This window comes from Pavona decussata, unplaced genomic scaffold, assembly GCF_977016875.1.
Source record: "Pavona decussata unplaced genomic scaffold, jaPavDecu1.1 SCAFFOLD_114, whole genome shotgun sequence".
NCBI lineage: Eukaryota > Metazoa > Cnidaria > Anthozoa > Scleractinia > Agariciidae > Pavona > Pavona decussata.
This window is the reverse complement of record NW_028145528.1, coordinates 3,105,947-3,130,509: the sequence shown is the minus strand read 5'-3', so window position 1 is coordinate 3,130,509 and position 24,563 is coordinate 3,105,947. Positions and strand designations below refer to the sequence as shown.

At 39.0% G+C, this 24,563-nt stretch overlaps 2 protein-coding genes across 7 annotated transcripts in view; both read right to left on the bottom strand.

Moving 5' to 3' along the window:
- Nucleotides 1-370: 370 nt before the first annotated feature.
- Nucleotides 371-6,148, bottom strand: LOC146470231 (uncharacterized). Its single transcript, XM_085122263.1, has 3 exons — nucleotides 5,854-6,148; nucleotides 2,957-3,659; nucleotides 371-2,253 (listed from the first exon to the last, which is right to left on the bottom strand). The coding sequence occupies exons 2-3, from the start codon at nucleotides 3,648-3,650 to the stop codon at nucleotides 509-511; spliced, it is 2,439 nt and encodes an 812-aa protein (XP_084978389.1). The 5' UTR covers nucleotides 3,651-3,659; nucleotides 5,854-6,148; the 3' UTR covers nucleotides 371-508.
- A 1,461-nt stretch (nucleotides 6,149-7,609) lies between these two features.
- The window catches only part of LOC146470230 (uncharacterized), a 33,195-nt gene continuing 16,241 nt past the window's right edge, over nucleotides 7,610-24,563 (bottom strand). For 3 of the 6 annotated variants that reach the window (XM_085122229.1, XM_085122230.1, XM_085122231.1), the window contains exons 3-20: nucleotides 21,917-22,000; nucleotides 21,152-21,307; nucleotides 20,977-21,072; nucleotides 19,833-19,916; nucleotides 19,045-19,138; nucleotides 18,550-18,621; nucleotides 17,984-18,048; nucleotides 17,167-17,273; nucleotides 16,039-16,099; nucleotides 15,589-15,635; nucleotides 14,761-14,865; nucleotides 13,518-13,598; nucleotides 13,286-13,378; nucleotides 12,954-13,057; nucleotides 12,455-12,573; nucleotides 10,623-10,776; nucleotides 9,372-9,472; nucleotides 7,610-9,109 (exon numbers count right to left, since the gene is read on the bottom strand). In XM_085122229.1, the coding sequence (XP_084978355.1) occupies nucleotides 8,996-9,109; nucleotides 9,372-9,472; nucleotides 10,623-10,776; nucleotides 12,455-12,573; nucleotides 12,954-13,057; nucleotides 13,286-13,378; nucleotides 13,518-13,598; nucleotides 14,761-14,865; nucleotides 15,589-15,635; nucleotides 16,039-16,099; nucleotides 17,167-17,273; nucleotides 17,984-18,048; nucleotides 18,550-18,621; nucleotides 19,045-19,138; nucleotides 19,833-19,916; nucleotides 20,977-21,072; nucleotides 21,152-21,307; nucleotides 21,917-22,000 (1,737 nt within the window). In that variant the 3' untranslated portion in view covers nucleotides 7,610-8,995. Of the gene's footprint in view, nucleotides 9,110-9,371; nucleotides 9,473-10,622; nucleotides 10,777-12,454; nucleotides 12,574-12,953; nucleotides 13,058-13,285; nucleotides 13,379-13,496; nucleotides 13,599-14,760; nucleotides 14,866-15,588; nucleotides 15,636-16,038; nucleotides 16,100-17,166; nucleotides 17,274-17,983; nucleotides 18,049-18,549; nucleotides 18,622-19,044; nucleotides 19,139-19,832; nucleotides 19,917-20,976; nucleotides 21,073-21,150; nucleotides 21,308-21,916; nucleotides 22,001-24,563 lie in introns of those variants that run through there. The other 3 variants (XM_085122232.1, XM_085122233.1, XM_085122234.1) reach the window with 3 other exon arrangements.

The following is a 24,563-nucleotide window of genomic DNA, read 5'->3' as shown; positions in this document are numbered from 1 at the left end:
AGTGCCTCCAGAAGTTTTATTTGTCGGCAAGATAGCGAGACGGAACTTTCTAAAATAAGAAAAGGCACGCGAGATTTTAAAATTTCCCACCATTTGTCGGTATATTGTCAAAAATAAAGTAATTTTTGGTCCACTTCTTATTCAGCTTGTGTGGTATACACTAATTAACAATTATTCACCTCAGTGTCGGTGAAAGTGATGGATATTTACCTCCACTTTGGTGAATAATTGTTAACTATCATGCGCGTGGTCAAACGGGAAAAACTATCATCCCATGACTGAGCCGGGCTGGCGGCGGAAGCTTAAGGGGGCGATGCAATGGACCAACAGGTATAAGTACCGTGTTACAGTGCTCTGTCTGTTTCGATATTTATTTTCTTTTTTATTACTAATTTTCGTTGACGATAAAATTATCAGAAACGAAAAAGCAGGTACATGTTTTTAACCGGATAAAATGCTTTGGTGTGTCTGCAAGTCGCTGCAGGCCATTAGCTGCGATGCTTACGGCTTATTGGAAGATATGAATATAATTTCCAAAAAGATCACATACCAACAAATCACCGTTTTCTGTAGCGGTCACAAATGCGGGGCGATGATTCATTCCTTTACTTACCGAGTTTAGAAATTTGCCATTTAACGAAAAAACTTGGATTCTTTTGTTACCCTTGTCACACACAACCAGGTTCCCAAATCTATCTATAGTGAGGCCAGTAGGATTTTTCAGCTGCCCGTCACCAGTTCCTTTGCAACCTATCTTGTAAAGCAGCTGTCCGTTTTTGCCGAAAACCTTAACACAACTTTCTCTTTTATAGGAAACGAAAAACATATCCTGGTGATAAACAGCGAACTCCGGCGCCTCATCAGAGTAAGGATCCCTTGCGCTCTGTATCAGGGTTCTACCGTCAGGGGAAAGAACCTTGACTGTGTTCTCTACACCGTCACACACAACCAGGTTACCATTTGCATCAACAGACACAGCCCATGGAATAACCAGGTGCTCAGTGATGTGTGTAATAAAGTCACCATGTTCAGTAAATACCGACATTTTGTTTTCTTGACCAACGCCTCCATGAATGACTATGACGTCACCAGATTTTGTAAATGCGACTGATAGTGGTTCGTCAATTATCTGATCCCCAGAGCCCTTGTCTCCTATCGATCTCAGGCATTTCCACTCTAAGTCCAACAACTGAACTCGACTATTTCTTCCATCTCCTACGGCAATGATCCCAGTTTTTTTGCTAACTGCAACACCGATTGGTGCGTTTAATTCACCCGATCCTGGCCCATAGGGTCCAAAGGAACAAGTTAATTTGTACATGTGTGGGGCAACCTGCACGCGCGAAGGACTATCAGTCAACGGATTTTCATAAACTTCATCTACAGCGTCATTCTGTGACTTGCAGTGAGCTGTGTAGTTACCACTTTCACGATTCTCTGTTTTCATTTGAACATCTTCTTCATCTGGACAGCTGACCTGTACTCCCACTTTCACATGACACCTCTCTCGTTTGGAATCTCCTTTAGTAACTGTTAAGTTACATTCTGCGCACTCTGATTCTTTTGAACTTTCTCCTTCAGCCGTCGATTGAGAAGGATGATCAATGTGGAAGGCAGCTACTTTACCAGGAATAAACGGTAGAACTTCTTTATGTACATGATAAGTAACACACCTAGGAACGTAAATCTCCTTTTCTTGAACATCCGCAAGCTCTTCACAGCGATTTAAGACGATTGTACCCTTTTCTTGAAGAATCTCAAGACTGGTGCCTTGTTTTACGAAATTTTCAGCACACTCAAGAGATTTTCTTAGCTCAGTTGCAAAAATCTCCAAGCTTTTCATTCTGTTGGCGAGTTGTGCTTCTTCCGCTTCACGAATTTCAGCTAACTTTTTCTTCATAGCCATTTTATGTTCGTTCAAAATTCGAATTCTCTCTTCCACAATTTCTGTCATCTTCTTTTCCGCAGAAAAGATTTCGTTTCCGCTTTTCTTTATCAGTTCCGTTTCTTCATTCATCTTCGTTTCAACATCGACAACTTTCCTTTTGATTTTGTCAAACAATTTCTTCATTTGAGTTTTTCTTTCTTCAGCAGCTTGCCGCACGTCAATCTTGTTATGATGATTGTGACGTGTTTGTCCACATTTGTGACAAATACAAACGCTACAGTCTTGGCAATAATATTCCACAAGTTCATTCTCGTGATATTTCTCCTTACACGTGACGGCTCCTTCTTTGGATTTCAAGCTTTTTTCTATAAAAGCAAGATGTTGCGTAAGTTAAATCATGGAAATTATTAGTATCTTAGTCATTGTCTATAAACAGTCCGTGAATTAATGCAAATGAAATTACGCACGAGATCACTTCTTGGTCCCCATCTAGTTGGTATGTTATGCCCTGCACGTTCTTACCCGTACTTTTCAACTAGTTAATAACAATTTTTATGTCTAAACAATCGCGCATCTTATTTGCCGGGCTGTCAGGATAATTTTTCCCACCTGCGGGGGCTTTCACGGGCATCAATTACGACAGAATGTTGAATTCTCAAATCAAAGATTGCGTGGAAAGCACTACCCAATATTTCGACATGAACAAAGACAGCTTAATGGAAGGTTACGCACGAAATCTGCGAAAAAAAAAACGTTTTTTACCTTTTTTAGGACGGTTCTTCAATCAGAGAAATTGTAATGATTTACATCACAAGCAATAACTTCAATTTCTTTGCTACATTGATATTCAACTTTATCTTAATATTTCCTTCCATTCTGTGCAAGCAAACTACATCGAACTAACTTCTCTAATGTTTTTGAGCTACGTTTCAGGACTTTTAAGACGCCACTCCCAATCTCCAACTTGTGCGTCATTCACATCTCTTTTCTTTTAATTTTGATTTATCTCAAATCTGTGAAGTAATTAAAATTTATAATATTCTATCAAGTGCTAGGATGAAACCTAACCTTCGGTGCTGATTTCCTCGAGCTTTTTTATCACTTTTACGATGCCGCTCCCAATTTCCAACTGATGGCTCTTGATCTCGTCCAACTTCTCTTTCACGTTGTCCTCATCTTTTTTCCATTGATTAAGAAGGTCAACGTAGTGTTTTTCAGCCTCAGGATCCATGCATTCGATTTCAAGATGGTCGATAGCTGCTCTGTACTTAACTCCCCCCAGCCGCACCAGTGTATCCCGGATGTCTTTCCAGTGGCTACTAAACGTTGCATCATCAACAGAGGCATGCTCCGCATGCGCGAACACGGTGTTTCTGAAGTATTTTACGCGAGCAATATCGGCTTCAGCACTCACGTCTGTTGCAGTAGGGAGGGCGTCCCAGCCTGTCAATGGAGCAGCTAGACCACATATGTTTCTCAACAAGACCATCAACAGAGTGATGTCAAAAGAAGCTGATGAAACGGAAGACGAGATGGCAGGAAATAGTTTACCCCACTGTGTTGGATTTATTATCCTCCGTGATCTCAGTGACTGCAATGTAGTTACATTTGCGGATAATACAGCTTGCAGATTTGCTGATGAGTGGATAGTGTTGAATTTGTCCCTGAGGACCTCAGTGCCAAGATCCACCAGGAAGCGACACAACCGAGCATAGTTTGTAGTCTCCTTGGTAGATGATGCTGTTGGAGCTGCACAAGCCATGAACAGTTCCTGTGTAATGTAAATATATCAGTTATTTCTGGCTCAGCAATAAGTTTTTTTTTTATCACATTTTCATTAAAGTGGACAAGTACGACTATAATATAGAGAAAACAAACCCTCTTGGTCAAGTTAAAGTTACCATCCTGGCGGAACAATTTAAGTTAAGATTTTAATGAAAAATTACCATTTTATAATTCACTAAAAACAGCAGAGTTAAGATATGATGTAAAAAAAATTGTTAAAGTTATCAGCCTTGACATTTTATTATGAACCAGCACATGAAAGACAGTTATTCAATTTGCCAATTTATGCACAGCCCTATTCTCTCACAGTCAAGGTAACTTTTTGGGTTGACATGCTATCTCTGATACCTTTTCATAGTTTAATTCAAGATTTATTTTTCACAGACAAAAGGTTAAGACAAAAACAAAAAAGGGAAATGAGGTTTAGTTTATTTGGTTACAAAATTACCTTCAATATTAATTATATTAAAATGATCTCAATTTGTGTTGGGAATAATAGCCAAACGCTAAATTAAATTGCAACAAGTTAGATTGTGAGCAGTAGAAAACGGGTTTAAGCGTTTTCTCCAAATGATTAGGTTTTGATCTGAGGAAGCTGCCAGGCATGCCGGCATGCATGCCGGAAACTGAAAATACAAAAAAATGTACCCAGAAAAATGACCGACACATTAAATATTCACAATCGAACACTTTTCACGGTTTGTCGGTTTTTACCCTACATTATTCCTTCTTGCTAGGCCGCATTTTTAAAGCGAATATCCAACTCTTTCCAGATTGGCCACGACATAGTTTTGTCGTTTGAATGGAAAAAGCTGAGATTAGAAGCCGTTCAAGTGAAAAACCATTTTCTAATCATAGGAAAATACATAGCATTCAATGCCTCTGATAGAGCATGGATGGGTGATCGTTTCGATTTGGTTGAAAGATAAACAATTTCTGAACACCTTAAATGTCTTCATTCTTCTATTTCTGAGTTAAGTAATCGGTTGATTTTGGAAACTGAACAGCATACAGGGGATTTAAAGCATGCGCAGTCAAAAGTAAGTCATAAGCGCACTCTGCACAGCTAACAGAAAATGAATATCAACTCCACGCACAAGTAGGCAACTTAACATGAGCAACACATATAATTTATAATGACTTCATAGTCGCTTCACCACTCGTATTTAGAAAAAATAGTGTTATTTTTTCTCTGTAACCTTGCGCTATACTGCTCTAATGAACATATCTTAGGTAAGCTGTTGAGTAAGTTACTGCGTCATGTTGTATTATATGAACTCGGTGATAGGTTATTTAATTAATCAGTCAATTCGCGTATTAACTGGGGCATGGGGCACTAACTGAGACATCTGAACTGAATAAACTTCATTACCAGCATTTCATTCACTTGGAGGCTGGAAACTTTACATAACAGATTAACTAAAGATTTTGTTCCTCATTAATTGGAATGAATTTGTTAAATAATACGTGAATGTAAGTTTTGGCCCGCTGCCTGAATTCAATCATCCTCGGAGACGGTTCCAAATAACTTCAATCAACGGCACGACAATCTCTGTTTGTGATCTGAAGGAATAACGGGATTCCTTAGCTTGGTTTCGGCGATTAACGTTATGCATGCCCAGCATCTCAAAACAAAATTTAAATTGAAATGCATAAATTATAGCCGAAAAAGGGCATTAAATATTCTGACAACTAAGCATTTTCACTTTTCACGGTTCAGGAAATATCACAACTCTCTTGCCCGTTTCTTTTAAGACACTGGAGTTTCCAAGGCCGCAAACAACTCCTTTAAAACTGACAGCTACTGCAACTCATCCTGAGATGGCTTAATTCGAAGATAAGTTAGGAAGATCTGGTTCAGTGAAAACAAAACAATTTCTCGAAGAATTCAAAACTTGTTAGTTTGCCTCAATAGCTAATCGCTGAGTGCTGAAGTCTGGAGACGTTGTTTGATTGGTGCAAATCACTGTGAATGTGATATTAGGAACCATTAACTGACACGAGAACATTTGTTAAACTACAGTTTAGAAGTGTCATCTAAAGTCTAACTAGTTAGTATGTAGGTTACATAAAAGATAGTAATTAACAAGCCATATCAGAGAAAAACTTTATAGACATCAGAAACGATCTTATTGAGCATCATTACTAAATATCTAACAACGAACAACAAATAAACCAACCTGTGATATCACAAGTGCGATAAATAAATAGCAGCACTGGCAAACGGGAAGTCGTTCGTTCAACTGAGGTCTGACACTTTGTCGGTGGCTGACTCTGCAAACAATATCACCAAGGTACAGACAAATGCCCGGCAATTAGCTTGTTACTCGGCTTCTTATGAACAGCAGATGGAAATGGCTTTAGAATGTTATAGGTAACTCTGTAAACAGTTAAGGATTGAATACGGATTCTGTCCACACAATGAGCAATTGGTCACCGACGAAATAGCCTGTTTCAGTCGTTCAGATAGATGGGTGCGGCGCGAAGTAAGGAGGCGAGGAGCGAGGAAAAACGAAGAGACTGGGGAGAGGGGGGGCGAAATGTGCGTACGTCCATGACGTCATGGTTATCTGAAAACAGTCAACTCCCTTTATTGCAGAAACCCTCGGGAACGCGAGTAAGTGTCTTTAATAGCGAGAGTCCGTAATAGCGGCAATTTTTTTTTTCAGTCAAACGTCTGTAATTTATTTTTGCTGGGGATAAAGCTGCTGTTCGTATTATCGGGGTGTTCTTAATGGCGAGGTGTCCGTAAGGCGAGAGCTGACTGTATTGTGTCAAGGCGACATGAGAGGTGTTCTAAGAAACTTTTAACTTATTTGTCTAAAAGTTTATTTTGACCTTGCTGATTTAAATTTTACACGATTTGATAGAGAAGACATGTAAGTAAGGATTGACGGAGGTGTTTGGTAAGTAACGTTTTGTTTTAGATTGAAACTTGAAATGAGAACCAAAAGATAAAACTGAAGAAGTGAAGGGAGCAGAAGTTAAACTTTAGATCGAGTTACTGAAGGCCCTACAGTTCATGGTCTGTGACGAGCCGTTTCTCGTCCCGTGACAGACAATTTTAGATGAGAAGTGAGTAGAATCTAGCTTTACGGCAGACTTGTTTTGTATGATACAGCCGGTAATTTGTAGTACAAACTCAACTGAAATTTATCAATGTATTTCAAAGGTGGGGGAGGGGATAGAAAACGCACCCTTTCTTAAAACCCTTCAAGCGACGTTTTTTTGGGCCTATTTAACGACAAATGCAACGAGTGGGAACGCCCCGATTTTTCCCCACCTGGTAAACATGTCACGTGATTCGCACGTTATTCAATTACGTATGCTTGGAAGCAAAATGTATCGATGTATGGCCTGCGCAGGGTTTCCTCTGTTTTCGGCCACGCCAAAATTGGGACGAAGTACTTTCGCGGGATCAAAAAGCCAAAAATGGACCTTAAGATTAAGGTTTTCTCTCGTTTCCCGAAAACCGCAAAAAGTCATGTAACTCCAATCCTGCCGTCCCGTTTGACGTTCAGGTTTCAACGTCAAGAACACTGTCTAGAGGTATAAAGTGAATTACGGCAGAGTTTTCCCTAGTTTTAAAACTATAAAACCACCTTTAAACGTCAAATTTACTTTCCTTTAAGAGTTATCTCGATGAATGAGAGGTTTGTTTGATTCAGTTGCGAGATTACAAGAATTACCAACCACATTAGTGCATGCATCGATACTATCCTTCGTGCAGCCGCCATCTTGTTTTCCTGGGAGCTTCCCACGTTACAAGGGTAAAAAGTAACCCTCAATCTTAGCCCGGGTTATGTACATACGGCGAACGCCAAACTGTAAACTGCTGGTCGACGTTTGGGGGTGAAAAGCAAACCCTAAATCTTAAGGTCCCTAATGCCGAAAATCTTTGTCCACAGCCTACTCAGTGAATCAGTACAACAGTCATAATACTAAAGTTGTCAAGCTATATTACAACAAAACCCAAAAGGTAAAATACATTAAATTGACGTACCTGTACACTGAATGATTTGCTTTAAGATAAAAACTTCGATTTTCAATTTACCAAGAGTTCACAACAAATTTCTCCGCTTTAGAGTTTACAAACAAAATTCTTGTTTTCCCTTTGCAAAACACTTCAAAAAGATTAAAAATCGATAAAAACTCTCTCTCTCAAGTTGAAAAATAGTACTGCAAATTACACAATTTCACTGTGTCAAAATATTGTTAGCCAAATTGCTTAATATGTAACATGGTCTGAAATCAATGTCCAACAATTTGTCATTACATAAGCTATATCTCTTACATGCTTAATCCTGTCTACATAATACATAATATATTCACAACTGTTTACCGATAAAATGAAAACTTTGCCCTGACAGTCACGGAACAATACGAATTCTTGACAAAAATCAAAAGCATATTAATAAAGTCAATTTTCATGCATGGCTATATCTCAAGGGTTTTGAGTTTTGACGGTTATAATAAGCACCCCCCCCCCCCCCCCCAAAAAAAAAAAAGACCGGGGAGATCGGTCCAAAAATTATGTACGAAGAATAATTTTTTCTGGTGGTTATCGTGCACGGTATAACAAGAACGGATCGTGACCACTTGAATCACTGTTCTCTTTGGTCCTCTGTTTTTCGAAATGTCACGCAACGCCAGTTTCCTACTCCTGCGGAGTGAAGCAACAGGGAGCTTTAACAACGACGGCGGGGACGAAAACGAGAACGCCAAAAACGTTCATTACACTTTGTGGTACATTTCTTTGCCGCCACTGCACGACTAGGATGTGAAATTTTCTGATGGGAAGTTTTATGGAGGACGTAAACACTCGACGACGAATTTTGCTTTCTCTTATTTCTCAACTTGGGTGCGGTTTCCAAGAATTCAACTCCAGGAAATTTCACCTACATTTGACATTTAAAGTGACTGAGTTGGAATAATCGCGACGACGTTTGACAAAACGTAAAACCATTTTAAAATTGACGCTTTTGCAGCCGTCGACTTCGTCGTTGCTAACGCTCCATATGACCTGACCGCTGCGACGGGAACGAACAAGTTACCGTTGACAACCGCCGATTGTCGCAAACACTGTGATGAGAACAACGATGTTAAAGTATTCTAGCAAGTAGAAATTCCGATCTATCTACAAAAGTTAGTTACACGTGTTAGGTCTAAACGAGGTTTAGACCAATCGGAATATCTTTCTCATTCATCAGTGTTCAATTTTCGCGTGTTTTGGAGAGGTCTGCAACGAGTGCTCAAACTTGGGTTCTTCGGCTGGTGTTCTTCAATGTTGGTCCCGGTTTTAGCGCGGTCTTGCAAGTGGGCTCAAATGCTGGTTTCTAGATAGCTGTCAGATTCTGAACAGGAAGAATCGTTGTCTTCGTCGCGTCCAAGGAATTCCATCCTTTCAGCGGATTTTCGCTTTGTTTTTAACTCTGCCTGCAAAAGCAAAGATAAATTGCCTTTTAATTTGCAGGTCAAATTCTCTTTCATTTTACTGTGAATAGAAGCATTGGCAAAAGCGCATTTGCGGTGAAAAGAAATATGCTTAAACTATAAATGCGTGTTCAGTTTACAAAGGCTTTTAGTGCTCGTGGATGCCGTGATGTAAAGAAGCTTTTTAACAGCGATGTTTAGAAGAATGCAAAGCAAAGCAAAATGGCCGTGAAGTTGCGAGCGTCGAAGATAACCAGACTGTTACCTTTGGAACTTTCTGCTGGACAACAGTGCGAACTCTTTTCGACACTGTGGAATGGGCACGAAGAATTTTCTCATTCTCTTCAATGCACTCAGCGAAACAAACTGAGAAAAATTAACAAAACACTAATTACTGAATATCGCAAAAAATACAATCTGCGTCAAAAGTACATGGGGTTGGTCATGTTTCACTTTTCAATTATTTTGGCCAATCCTTAGCGCTGACATTTTACGATCTCAGCTGATAGTCAGATTTTTCAGCTGCAAGTAGAAAAACAATAGTCTATTTCCAAGTTGCTTCGAGCCTCCGTATGAAAGCGAGGTTACGTGCACAGCTTTTGAAGTTTTCATATGAAAATTAATTTTGTTTTTATATGAATGAAAACTAATTTTCGTAATAAAAAGTTTTGCATTTAGCCTCGCTTAAATAATGAGGTTCAAAGTAACTCGGAAATTTCCCATTATTTCTCAGTTGACAGTGATACTTTTGGTCAATTCTCTGATATTTGTGCCAGCTCCCAGTTCAAGGCCAATTTCCGTTACTGGCCTACAAGACAAAAACCCTGGACTACATATATATTCTGTAAACAGTCGAGAAAAGAATGTCCTGAGCCATTCTAATTAACGCGCTCGCCTTTTTCGCTCTATTCAAAAGTGATATAAAATCAAAACACTTTATCACTAATAAAAAAAAAGTTGAAAGCATAGTAAGCGGTGCATGTTAGATTGTTAGGACGGTGAATTATTCATTGGCTTAACATTATCATATAGTGGCTGTTTTCTCAAACGTTGGAACACACGTCACAATCCGCCTTATAAACCGACACCTCCAGTAAGGAAACACTTGCTATTGATACCTTCAACTAACAAGGTTTCATTTTACTTCAAATTTTCACAAGTGTTCTCTCGTTAGATTGGAAAATGACCACCACCACGTAAAAGCAACGTCCTGTTGCTTTTATTTGAAAATTCGCACTATGGGAATTCGTCTCTACCAGACCCTAGAATTAAAGTTCACTTTAAATCTCGTACCCAGAGTCCTCAGGCTGTTTGGCCAGCGGTTGATCGCCAGGAGAGATTCTAGGAAACTGGAATTTTACTCAGTACCGCAGGATTCCTGGGGTAAAACATTGCAAGCCGTTACGGGGCAGCCAATCAAAAAATCAACCAACCGCTGTCCAGAGGACTCTAGGTACGAGATTGATTCACTGTGAGAGCCGCCGCTGACAGGAAGTTAAAGTAGGATCTTACTTACCATTATCTGAGCCCAGGTGATTCCTATTGAGGACCACATCCACTTGGCGCAGCTTACGGAGCGTGTGAAGGACCCTGCTATGGTCCTTATTCCATGGGTATCTCAGAACCACCCACTTTGTGGGGTCCTCCCAACTGATACATCGATCAAAGATCTGTTCAAAACAAGTGTTGCAAACTTAGTAACTTACTATTGTTTTTAAGCCCATCGCCACTGTATTTTACAATTCTTTTTTCTGTCCCGTGATAATTGTGACATACAATCCTGGCCAAAACGTTCGGGACACTTGGCCTTTTTTACGAAAATTCTTTTCTCTCCCCTCTCCCCCCCCCCCCCCCCCCCCACTTTAACAATGTTGAGAGTCAGGAGTCAGACATGGCTCGAAAATCTTGTACATTTTGTCACCTTCAACATTGTTTAGCGGGGAAGGGGGGGGGGGGGGGGGAGTAAGTGTCTAAGATTCTTTTTGGGACTTCAAACTATCGGTAGTTGGGTAATTTCACAACAAAACTTGTAAAAGAAACGTCAAGTGTCTCGAAATCAATTGGCCAAGATTGTAGTCTGAGTTAAAAGAAAACGTCTCGAGGTGTCAGCACTGCTCTTACACCGTAAATCCTCGTCTGTTTACTCAGACAGACTAATTAGGGGCTGTTTACGTGGAGGGAGGAAGATCCTAGAAGACGAATCATCCTAGCGCCATATACAACATGAACAATTATCCTAGTGCCATATGTTTTCTGTATTCAGTTTACATGCAAAAGGTGTACTTGGCCCTAATGCTAGGATATTTCTAGCGACAGGATTTCTTCCAACACCATGTAAATTACCTTCACACGGAAGGTCAAACAAAACATGGCGTCGGCCAGGCGTTTAGCTGATGAACCCAACAATTTTTCTCTTTTCACTTGCCAACCACCGCGTCCGAAATTTCTGCATGTAAATCAAACGAAAAGTTGTTTCGCCTTTTAGGATCTTCCTCCCTCCATGTAAACACGGCCTTAGACAGAACCCCGCAAGTTTTTGGCTTTCACAATTCGCTTGTCCAAATAAAGGTCGTTACTTGTTATTTCTTGTTACTGCGAACTCCAAACTTCATGATTTAGTAAAATCTTCGTTAACCGTCTTGAGATTCATTGTTTTTTCTTCTTGTTTTGTTTTGCTATTATTTTTTTTTTATTGGCAAACTCTTGAACAACACATTGTGCATGGATGTTACTGTGAATCGATACGGTAGGCGACTTAACATCAGGGAGTTTAAGCACAGACGTTCGTAAGCCACGGACGGCAACAAGAAGTCGAATGTTTCCTTTTTTGGCGTGGTTTTGCTCCTTACCAACTCTTGTTGATGACTGTGGTTTGACGTTTCAAACGCGATGGCATGAAAACGCTCCAAAAAGGGAAAAGTTCATTTTCCTTTTGCCGTCCGTGGCTCAAAAACGTCTGTGCTTAAGTTCCCTATTGAAAGGTTAATGCAACATAAGGCGTAATTCTTCACTTCAGCTGTCCCGTATTTTTTAGACTTGATTCAAATCTTAGTCATGAAATTCCAGAACTTTGATTGGTTAAGCGACCACAAGACATCAGCTAATACACCATGCGAGGGAAATAATGATCATTAAATCGCTTTCCAGTCTTTCGTGCAAAATTAACTCAGCATGATCAAGCAATATTTCTTGGTTGTTTTTAATAAAACAACTCCATTTGCGCCTGTTGGATATTGGATCATTATACCCAACTCAGCATGCTATACATCATGTTATATCCAATATCCACCGTACGCTCGTGGAATAACTGCTAAATACATGACAGTTTAGCCCAGGCTTAAGAGGTACCTTTCTTCCATTCCTAAGGGCCTGGTGTAGATACGGTATGACATTGTAGTTCCATACGGTGCCAAACCAACCTTCTGCGGCTTTGTAATCCATTGGACATGAGAAGAACAGCGAGGGGCCTGAAACAATAATTCAGATAAGAAACATTTGGTTTAAAGGTCTCCGTCAAAAAAATCATCGAACCAAACAGAGCAAACAAGTTGAGGCGAAGAAAAACCAACTTGACTTGGGAAACATAAAAGGGTTTTGAAAAAGAATGTGGTGATTTTATAAATAATTGAGCTTTTTTAGCCAGTAACATAGGCATACTCGGAAAAACAAAACTCCTGATGGGAGAACTCGGATTTTCTCTTTCCGTCTACCATAAAAACATCTACCATAAAAAAGGGTTTTGTGCGGCTTCACTCCACACAATAGGCTCGCTGGAACTCTAAAGAAACATCTAAACATACCGAACAATGGCACTGCACCGAAATGTTGGCAAAATTAACACACTCACCAACAGTGGAGTCTGGTTCACAATAATCTTCCAGGATTTCATTCAGGTGGCACCACAATTTAGTCAGCCAATCAAACAACTGCAGTAGATCGTCAGCTTCAACCCTAACAGAAACATGCATGTCAGTTTTACCATGCTACAAGGAATTACGACAAAGAACAACCTACAAAGATGGCCGGAATGTTCATCTACCACGGGCATGGGGGAGAGAGATTTAGAATCGCGTTTACAAAGCACAGCAAACGATAAACGCGCGTTTACGTTTCCTCAAACGAATTAGTAAATAGACGAGAATAGTAGTTCCAAATTCATCTAATTGCAGAGTTGCTCACTTGGTTTTCTGTTGGTTCCAACTTAGTTTACGCCGCAGGAATCTGTCAAGAAGTCCAGAGTACTGCCTGTCTTTTATTGACACTCGCAGCCACCTGGCAAAAAATAAAATAATCATAATAAATACATTTCTGGGTAGCACAAGAAGAATAGGGATTAATGACTGACTGACTGACTGACTGACTGACTGACTGACTGACTGACTGACTGACTAAAGCAACAAGGCTGACTCACCTGAAGTAATGGCATAAGTTCAACTCCTTAGAAGAGAAAGGGCCTTTTCTGCTTTTGTCCCGAACTCCAACGATGTACGGGCTGCAACAAACATCCCAAAGCTGTTAGCTTCACAATCTAAATAAGCGACACATTCAGGCACCTTCGCACGGCAAAGTAGAATTGGAACACTAGTGTTGGAACGCATGTAACCATAAATATCACTACAAGAACCGGTAAACAAGTTGGAGAATTGTTGCCCACAGTTACTTGTTTGTATATGTAATTACAAGAGGCCGAGTAGAATTATGGATTAATTTTCACTTGTATTTTCAAAGTTTTCGCAAAGAAGTCGTTGTTGGCACTAAATGAAAAAACCAGCAAAATGTAGAAATGGCGTGCTCAGCCAATCAGGAGCAAGTATTTTCGCCGCTCGACCAATCAGGAGTGAGTAATTTTGCCCTCGGTGACAGAAAAATTAAGAAAAAATGCCCTCTGTTTCGACAAATCAGCATTCAGTAATTTTGCCCTCTGTGTTCGCTCTTGACAAAATTGCAGCACCAGTGTTGCAGCACCCAGTGTTGCAGCACCAGTTTCTATAGAAGCTAACCCCCTGGTCAAAGATAATTTGCTAATTTTGTGTTACATAGTCAGACGTGTTCCACATGTAAGTGGGGATCCTGCTAAATGAAGTGCATTTGAGTGTTCAGGGGACTTTTATTTAAGTGTTGAAGTATTTAGCGCTGTAGTGCTAATTGAGGACACTATAAACCAGTGAAATAAATATGCAAACTGAAAATAACATTGTTAAAAATCCCAACTGGTGGCAGGCAAATCAGTTGACTTTTTACAAAGAGTTGCCTTGGAGCGGGACGTGAACCTGGTGCCTCCAAATTACACGTCCGGCGCCCCTAACCACTAGGCCACGCCGCCCCCCAGTGTAAAGAAAGGCTGTAACGAGAAAACCTTGAACTGGATTTGAACTCATGACCTCAGTGATACTACGGCAAAGCAAATGTGACGTTCTTTCATTTAGTAGTACATGCAAAACTCTTAAGAAGGTTAACTGATAGACTGCAAAACAGTCTCTTTTTTTTGTGAATGCGCGAATTCTCGCGCGCGAAGCGCGAGCCTAGCGTCTCTCCCCAGTCTCACTCTACGTTTCCATCCTCGCTCCAGACCTTTCGCTTGACGAGAACTCGCATTTCGACCAAACGCAAAATACGGCTGTTTTGCAGTCTAGTTAACTGACGATGTTACCCACCAGTGTTTGTCCTTCTCCAGCAGTGAAAGGTCGAAGATATCGGCCAGTGAAGCCAGACAATTCAACTGATCGAGAACAATGACGGCTGGCCTGCCGTCCTGATCACTGAGAAAAGTATAAACAGGCAAGGCAGCAATGAGTGACTCAAAAGTCAAACAGAGTGAAGATTTGATTGTTATCAGAAAACTGACTTGTCCCTTGGGACAGTTCTCCTAATTTTAGTTTCGCCTCATATTTTAGTCGTGTCAAAGATTATTTGCTGCATTGTAGTCAAAACTGCTCATATTTGATGAAGAGCCTTTTCTCTACCACAAATTTTTATTTTGTTCTTACAGAACTGGAAGGAAAACATTAAATGAAGAAACTAACTATAATCAGATTTTTAGTGATTTCTCTAAAATGCTAGCCACTGTCACCACTTTCTGTCACTAGTAGGGTTGTTTTTTGACAGAACTCAACCATCATTTAAACGTTTTTATAGCAACAAATACGTTTTTTTGGCTATTTATAGTAACACTAAAAAAAAAGGTGACAATGCCCCTTTAAGCTCAGCAACACAGCACAATGATGTGACAGTATTATTTTTTTTTTGTCTCAACACCATTAGAGTGCAAAGAACTCAACTGGGGCCACCAAAAAAACCGACACTTTGAAATTAAAAGAAATGTTCTCGTTTTTGATTGGTTTACAAACTACCAAAGCCAGACTCCTTTGTTGGAAATATGACCTGTGATTGGGTGATCAATGTTGGGTGGCCCCGGTTGAGTTCGTTACACTGTAAATCTACTGGAAACATTTTTGACATTTACAGTTATAGGGCAACAGTACCTTGAGATGCCGCTTTGCATGAGACAAGAAAGATTTTGTTTCAGTTCCTGTAAGAGCAATCCACAAAAGATCAATCATGAGTTGTATTCCTTGCACTGATCTAGCCTGACCAGCCGAGAATTAGGGCTGGGCTTAATAAAACAATTAAAACAACTTAAGTTAAGTGGAGCTTCTCTGCAAACATTTCCTGCACTCTGACTGTCAAGACAGTCAAGAACGTGTTTCTGATGACTACGCAAATTAATAGCACACTATTATGCAGACTTTCAATTTCTCTACATTCAGCGAATTTGGCTCCTATGACACTTCTATAGGCAACACAATTACTCAATCAAACCTATACCTAGATCTTAAGATGCAGTTTTGATCAAACCAAGTGATTAGATTATTACACTGTTTGTAACAAATTACAGAACTGTCACTTCTCAAGTGAATCAATGTCTTACTTACTTTTCGAGTTGCTTGGGCAACATTGAAAGTTACCACTGCCGGTGAACTCTTCCATCCAATTCTGATACAAAGCAATAATAGTGAAAGATAAGGACAATGTTGAACCGAGAATTAAAAACCAAAGGCCACGTAGGGGCAGGGAAGGGGTGGCAAACGTGCTTCATGCTCACACCCAAGTTAAAACAAATAAACCCTTTTTACAATAACTGTCAAAATTCCCGTGCGCTTATTTAACTCATTACTATTGTCTATTATTAAGAGTACAGACAAAAAAAATGACATCAGATGTAACGTGTACGCTTCCTCAATGGAAAATAAAGCCAATTCCCCTTGTACTTTTTCCAAGTTATTGTAAAAAAAATTGATAGCAGTTTTTCTATGGTCTATACTGTTACAGACTAGAAAATGCCGTCATTAAATAGTCAAAACTTGGCAGTGAAACCACTTGCTTGCAGTTAGTGGCCCTACTTGAGTTTTGAATATTTTATGATGTTATTTTATGGTATATTTAACAATTATTCCCAAGCGCGCAATGGATATGAGATGATAGATAGCCAACGAGGCGCATAGCGCCGAGTTGGCTATAATCATCTCATATCCAACAAAAACAATCTGGAAATATTGCTAGATTGCGCTGATTTCGCCCTGCAAAAACAACCAGAAGACAATTTAATGATTGCCTTTTCTCGGGCATGGTATAATGGCTGATATACCATGGGCGCTAAACCAATCAAATCCCTGGAATTGCATTATACAATGATCCAGTAAGAGTATAGACCATAGAAAACTGCCATCAGTTTGTTAAATAACACCAGGGTGATGAGAGCTAATGTGGAATAAAATTTGCTGTCTAATGGAACAACAATATGGCAGAAGCTAGGCCTTGCATGACTGACCTTCAGATCAGACACCCAGTGAGCTAAGCAATACACCACAGCACCTGGACTGCAAGCAGTTGGAAATTCTAATTTGATCTGGATTATTGTCAAGCACTTTATCATGAGCCTCTGGCTCGGGAGATTGCAGAAGCACTCCCCATGTTATTGACATTAAATAAATTAATTTACTCTACTTTACTTTAAAGGAAATCCCAACAATTCAGTTCACAGGCTATTAACGACTTCTCACCTTTGAACAACATGTTCTGCTAACTTCGCAGCCAGATATGACTTTCCTAATCCTTGCTCTCCACAAAGGACAATGTATCTATGTTCCAGCAGCTGCTCAACATATTTCTGTCAAGATCAGAGCAATTTTCTCAGTCATAATCATCACAATATTGAATAATTAACCCTTCAGCAATCAACAATAAAATTCTGATTTATACATCATTTTACTGATTAATACATCATTCTCATTTATTCACCAGGCTTAACATATTCCATTACATTATTTCCATTGTGCAAATGCCACACATTGACATTCCAATCCTGGCAGTGTGCAGGATGTTTGTCCCATGAACCTAGTTTAATGGCCTTAGCTCCCCACGAGTCTCCTGTAGCTCAGTGGTAGAGCATCCAAACTAGTAATTGGAAGGCCTTAGTTTCGACTCCTGATAGGAGCACTCTGATTTTTTTCCGAGAATGCCTGTGTCATTTACTGAGTAATACGTCATTCTCAAAATTTTGAATATGGTATAGTGAACTTTGGAGTAACGCTATTGGTGGAAGCACGGTGTTGTGAAAAAAAAGAGAATAAATTAGTTGCATGAAAAGCTGTGGGGAAAAATGCATGGGGAGAAAATGTTTGCAACAAGCAGGCCTTCTATCAACACTTATTCAAGAAATCCATTCCAGTATATTACAAGGCCTCAAGGACCTTTCATGATAATTTACTGTCACAATAATAAATTATAGAAGAGCTTTTCACAATTGCATGGACCGTACCTGCTCTTTGTAAGTTAATAAAATTAAGGGTAATGAATTATACAACAAACTTTTCTCACCTCTATTGTTTCTTTTGGTAGCAATGTGTCATAAACAAGTGAATCACATGAAAAATGGCTTCCGTCTAAAAGAACAAGTATGGATATATTTCAGACAAAAATACTGCAAAATCCTCTGAAAAGAACCAGGGCTTATTTATTTCTGGTGTTGAGAAGGTGGCAAGTTGTTACAGGGGAGGAGAGGGAGGTAGGTACAATACAAGGGAATAGTTCTTTTTGAACTTAAATTCCTGGCACAAAATTACCATGCATGGATCAGTGTGAACAATCCTGCTATGCCAGTAACAGCTTTTTTTTATTTATTTTTTATTTGGGATACCTGTTTTGGAAAAAAGGTTAAGGGTTGACTCTATGGGTAGAGCCTCTCAATCCCGCCCCCACCCACCCCCCTCCCTCCCAACCCAGAGATTTGGTACTGTCAAGCTAGTCACAAAACAATGTAGCATGCTCCTCTTTCAGCCATCCTGTTGGATAAGCCAGCTACTGGCATTACTGGACAATGAACAGTCAGAAAAAATTAATAACTTCTGATGGCTCCATAATATAAACAAAGACCACTGACTCACCTTTAAGTTGGATAACACAAGGGTTGCTCTTCTGTGACAGTTCTACACGAGGGGACTGTCGCTTCAGTGAATCTGGGAAAAAAAGCAACAATTTGATAAATATTGTCTCGCGGAGAAAATCACCTTTCAGACCAGTAACGTCCGTATTTTGTCACATTGTTCCCTCAGACAGAAATCTTATTTTACCTTGCCTCCTTTACCCCAGGTGTTTAAAGGGGTACAAGAGGACTAACAAAATTATGGGGGATAATAGCCTTGCAATACACAAGCACCTTATCCAGAGAAAAGGGGAAGGAGTTATGATACAGATCTGGCCTCCACACAGACTTTACCTTGTAGACCAGTAGAATACCAAGGGTACTGTTAAGACCTTTTTTGCAAGACTTTTGGACCATTGTATTCAACACACAACCTTCTTCTTCCTGCCTATAGTAGCAAGTTCCAGGGGTAACCCCAGTAGTCTGTTTATGCTGATATTAACTATAAGATACATACTTGGACTCCAGACAATGACTCCTGTTTGAACACCTTGAATGCTGTGTGCTCCTAGACCCAGGTAATTGTCTGGATCGATTTTCTTGACATGTTCCTACAACAAGTGTGTTAAAAAGCAATGTTAGAAAACAAAGTTATCCACCAGTCAGAGCACACAATCTCTATTGATGAGTAAACTATCTCCTATTAACCCTCTATGCCCCAAAATCAACATACATATTTAGACATCAAGAGGAAATAAGATGCTTGTCACTACTGCGGCTTAAAGGGGCACTGTCATGGCGATTTCTCTGCATGTTAATCAAAACCACTCAAATATTTGACCACATACCTTTTAGAACTCTAATATGAAATTGCTCTTAGAGCACCGAGAATATGACAGTAAGGAATGTCTCCTGGGAAGACCAAACTATCATCAGTTCTTTGGCGATTTCTCCAAAATGCACAGGAAAAAACTTGAAATCATTGGCCATTTTTTTTCGAGTTTTAATCCACTTCAATCCTGGCCATCCTCAGCAAGAGATAATGAAAACTAGTTTCTGTGCACTAGTAGGGTAATAATTATTACTGTAAACAAAACTGAACCATTATTTTAACGTTTCCGTCAATACAGATATGATTTTTGGGTATTCATAGTGACACTAAACATAGGTGGCACTTATTTTGTTGTTGCTTTCCCTGAGGCAACATTTGGTTGATTTAGGAAGTGCATAGTTGAACAGTGTTAAAAATGTTCACTGATTTTCAGCCGCACATGAAATTGTCATCGTAATAATGTTACTGCTCACCACAAATGCTCTCCTTGCAGCTTCCATGACGCCATTCCAGTCAGCGCCCTTCACAGTCACTGTTCCCAAGTGGATGTCTTTTTTCTGTCAGAACAGAACAAAATTTATTTGAGGTGTTTGCAAAACTTACCGACCAACACAAAGATATAAATTATTATGGATACTCTGTAGAGTTTGTTTAAGAGCTAAGCGAGGGCTAATGCTCAGTAAGAATTTCATGGGTTAGCAGGGAAATGGGAGACCACACGTGGCCAAGAGAATAATCTTTGGCCTGGGCTATACATGTATACAGTTGCTATTATGGCAAAGAAATAGCTCCTCTTATCTTAAATGCCTCTCTGGAATTATGCCTCCTTAAACATCTACGACACAGACATTTAATGGAGAGGTGGTTTTTATTTGGTAGATTGACAAGCAGTCTAGAATGCCAGAAAACAACTGAATTTTTGTACTGCCAGTGCAGTTCCTGGTAGATCAAATGCATTTGGAATCCAAGTTTGTGGCTCAAAGCCCTGGAAGACAACATTGGTTTCCAGGCTTATTTATGTTCTTTTTACATAAATTAAAACCTCTGTGAGTCTGAAGAATAATACCCCATCAATTTCTTTCACATCACGAAAGCAGTTACGACATGGAACACACAATAATTACATGTACTAAAATATAAAGAAAAAGCTGTGAGGAGACCTGGAAGAAACTATAAACTTAAGCTTAGAAGTGATTAGGCCTCCTTGATGCTTCCCCTGAAAAAACATACCCTCCCAGGTACTGACTTTACAATAACCACCACATGCTCTTATTCAAGTAAATGTAAAGTGAAGTGAAGTTTGTGTAAGGTAGGTGAATACAAGTTGGTGTGAAAAAAGCCAAAAAGTCATTCAGGTATGGCATTTCATGGTGATTTTGGACCACAGGCTGGGGTAGCCCTTACCCACCCCAATGATTTAAATGTCCATTGTCCTGTCAGCACCTGCTTTCCTTAATGTGTGAATGCACATGTCTGCATGTGTGCAGAAAATCATATAAGTATGTCCGATTGTAGTTGGGTAAACAGGATTTGCCAGCCATGGAGGTTCCTCCATCTGAGCTGGCTCCTCAAAAAGAGTCATCTCCTGGATGACATCTTAAAAGTGTATAATTATACCTTAGCAGGAAGGTGGCTAAGAGGTACCATGGAAAATCCTCTGAGACAAACATCAACTTCCACTGTTTCCTCTTCATCATCTGTATCAACTGCAACCAAAAGAAAAAAGTGATTAATTTCTTCTTGAGTGTTGATACATGTATATTATGCACTCAGTCTGTAACCTTGACTCACCAGTTTTAGGTTTGTACAGTTTGTAGACATTTTCAAGTCTCTCCGAGGACTCTGTGCTGCTGTTTTCTGTTACCTCTCCATTTGTTTGCTGATTGGCCAGGCTAACGACTTGTTCCCGAAGCATATCATTCTCATCATGGAGTAGTTTGAGCTCTCCCTGGAGGTGCAAGCATTGATAAACAATGATAAGTGACCAATACAGTGTATTTAACCCTTGAAATCTGAAGCGGCGACATACTTGCACACCTGAGAACTATAAAAGTTACAGGTGTACAACATTCAAAAACATGCATCTAAAAATATTGATCTCAAGAATACTTGCAAGATTAATAATTTCTGTTATCAACTATTTTGAAATGGACACGTCATGGCAAATTCTCATCTCTGAAATCTTCTGGATTAGAGGTAAACTCCATCCTATAAGCTTCTTGAAACACTCAATCAATCAACCTTTGTTAAATTACAATATTATTTCAGAAATAATCAACATCTACATTCAATTCAAATTTCCACAAACTAGCAGGAACAGGAAAAATTTGATCCCATCTTTGCTACTTAATCAAATTATTAACAAATGGTTCCTTTTCCGTCTGCCAAAGTAACTACATGTACCATAGTTTGTCTGAACAATACATGTACTAAAAGATAATAACTATTTCTCTTAAGTATGAGAATAATCTGAAAGCTGTATCACCATGCCCCAGCAACACCTTTGCACTCTGCAAAAAGATTGGCATTTTAACTCCCAAACAACATGTTTTTCAACCTTGATTTCGCCAATGATTCCCTGTAGTTCATCTGCTTGATGAAGTGCGACATAGGCTTCCATGCTTAGTTCACCAGAAAGAACCTGTGGAATGAGACAAACTTTGTCTTAATCAATGGATCATGGACTTTTGCACTCAAATTGCTTTTAAACAAAAATTTTTAATAAGCATGATTAAAGTCTATTGCTATCTTAAGCTTACTGTATTTCACAAAAGTAACAAATTATACCAAAAAACAACCATGCCAAGCATTTTAGAACAATATTATTTCCCTCACACAAAAACCTCAGTTTGACCTGAGAAACAAATGGAGGGAACTTTGCAATCTTATACCAAGTCCTCAGGCTCTTCGGCCAGTGGTTGGTCACCTGGATGGACTCTGGCGAAATTAAAAAAATAAATCATTTGATTGGCCACTCTGTTAACAGTTCTGTATTTTTACTGTGGGATTCCTGCAGTGTTAAAATTCCAGTACCCAGTCTCTCCTTGCAACCAACCACTAGCCAAAGAGCGTGAGGACTCTGGACACAAGATTGGAAAATTCAAGACTATGAGAAGGTGGCACTAGCAGCCCAAGACTTTCTTCAATCACCTTGCTGGAAAGAAACTGACTCAGAGAACATTTGCCACTTCTTGATTTGGCGTTTTCAAAACACCAGCATCTCTAACAGTAACTCATCATGCAAATCACTCTCAACTCTCAAATCAACTTTTATATAATCCTTGCACTGCTAAAAACCTGGCTAATAATAAAATAAGTGAGCATCACGTAGTCTTCAAATGGTCTCACTTTTACACACTTTCACTGTGCCAAGAGAGGTACAAAAAATGCAATAATGGCAGGCTACTCAGTTTTAATTACAAATGCACATGTAGTGGTTGCCATTAGCTTTGTAATTAAAATGCCAATTATAACAGTTTTATGGCATTTAAGGGATCAATGCATTATATCAAGATCACAAGCCAAATGGCTGATTATTTTTTACATCATGCAAGCTGAAGATACTAACTAACTCAGAATTTCATGCACTATATATGAATTGAGCCTTTAAAACTTTGTAAGCTATATTTCTAAAACAGTTTGTTTCTTTGTTACTAAAAGACCTGTCAACGAACACACTTAATGCTTTAAATTACTAACTGTGGTGCAACCTTTGCTTGTACATGTATATCAACTCCGTCAAATATTCTTTAGGGATAAAGATAAACAAAGCCTGTTTCAATAAAGATAATGTAGCATTCAAACAAAATCCGGTCATGATCCTAAATAATCTCAGCACTACCAAGCAAATCACAAAAAGTTATTTAAATTTTAGTAATTCTTAAATCAACAACGATAACAACAATAACAACATATAATTCCCATAACTGTGAAAATGATTATAATAATTTATTTTCTATTTTATTCAAATGAGGGTCAGAAAAAAAATTTCTTGCATTGATTGTTTGCCAGACTAATAGCTGACTAATTTTGTCGTGAAAAACATTAAAAATTCAAGCACCAGTCACGTGTAGAAAAGTCCTGTTCATTACCCTTAGTTTGAATAGGATTTTACCCAGGCTAAAGATTTGTAACTAAAATTTCATCCACTTTGAAACAGATTTGTTGGTCAACATATTCTTTGGTTGGCAGCTCTCTGCATAACATTACCACTAAGTCTTTAAGTGGAATTTACAATATTATATGTCGTAACACTCTCGGGTTATATCACAAATAATGCCATTATTTTCTCATTTTAATATAGAATGGCATAAAGGTAGTTGTTAGGATGTCAATATTAGTTCAAGCTCATACAAGGTAGAAAAACAAATTGAAATGGCAGCTTGAGTATGAGGCAAATTTCTACTGTCACTTGTGCAGTTCAGAACAACATCAAAGGTACGTACCAGACTGCAAATCATTACTTTTATGCTTGATATCATAACAACAAACTCAAATGAGTAATCATTAGAGTACGCATTTAAATAAAAGAAAATTAAAAAATTAAGTTAAATTTCTTCTTAGAAAGAAATTTATATAATCAGCATTTGCTTGCAGACTCTTCAAAAGAAAGTTGGCTGCCAATTAAGTAGCTTTCGCTTCAATGCAAGATAACCCTATAAACAGATTTCATCCACAGGCTCAAGACCATAGATTGAGCAACAATCTGTGGAAACATTATTTTGGCTTGGGACTCTGGCCTTCAGTTTTACACTTACATTTGGACAAAAACATTTTATTGCTGTTTATAACACATAATTGTAAATAGAGCTTAAACAATTGCAAGAAAATTTGTTTATTTGTAGGCAAGAAAATTCCTTCAACCCAGATTAGAAAGTACATGTATCAATCAGTTGAAAGCATGCCATGAGTAGAAGACCATTGGAAAAAGATTACGAAGATTTGTACAAAACTAAATCAGTTTTCAACTTGCCAATTACATAAAACAACTTCAGTACAATACCTGATTGAATTACAACAAAGACAGCACACCACACCACAAATGAACTGTCAGTTTCTGATCCAGATATTGTAAAATACAATGCCAGCACACGGCCCTGAACTGGTTCCCCTTGTGTTACATATTGCACATGTTAACTTGATTTTAATCACCATTTTGACAAGTGGTTTATATTAAGGGCAGTGACAAAAAACACAACTTTAGC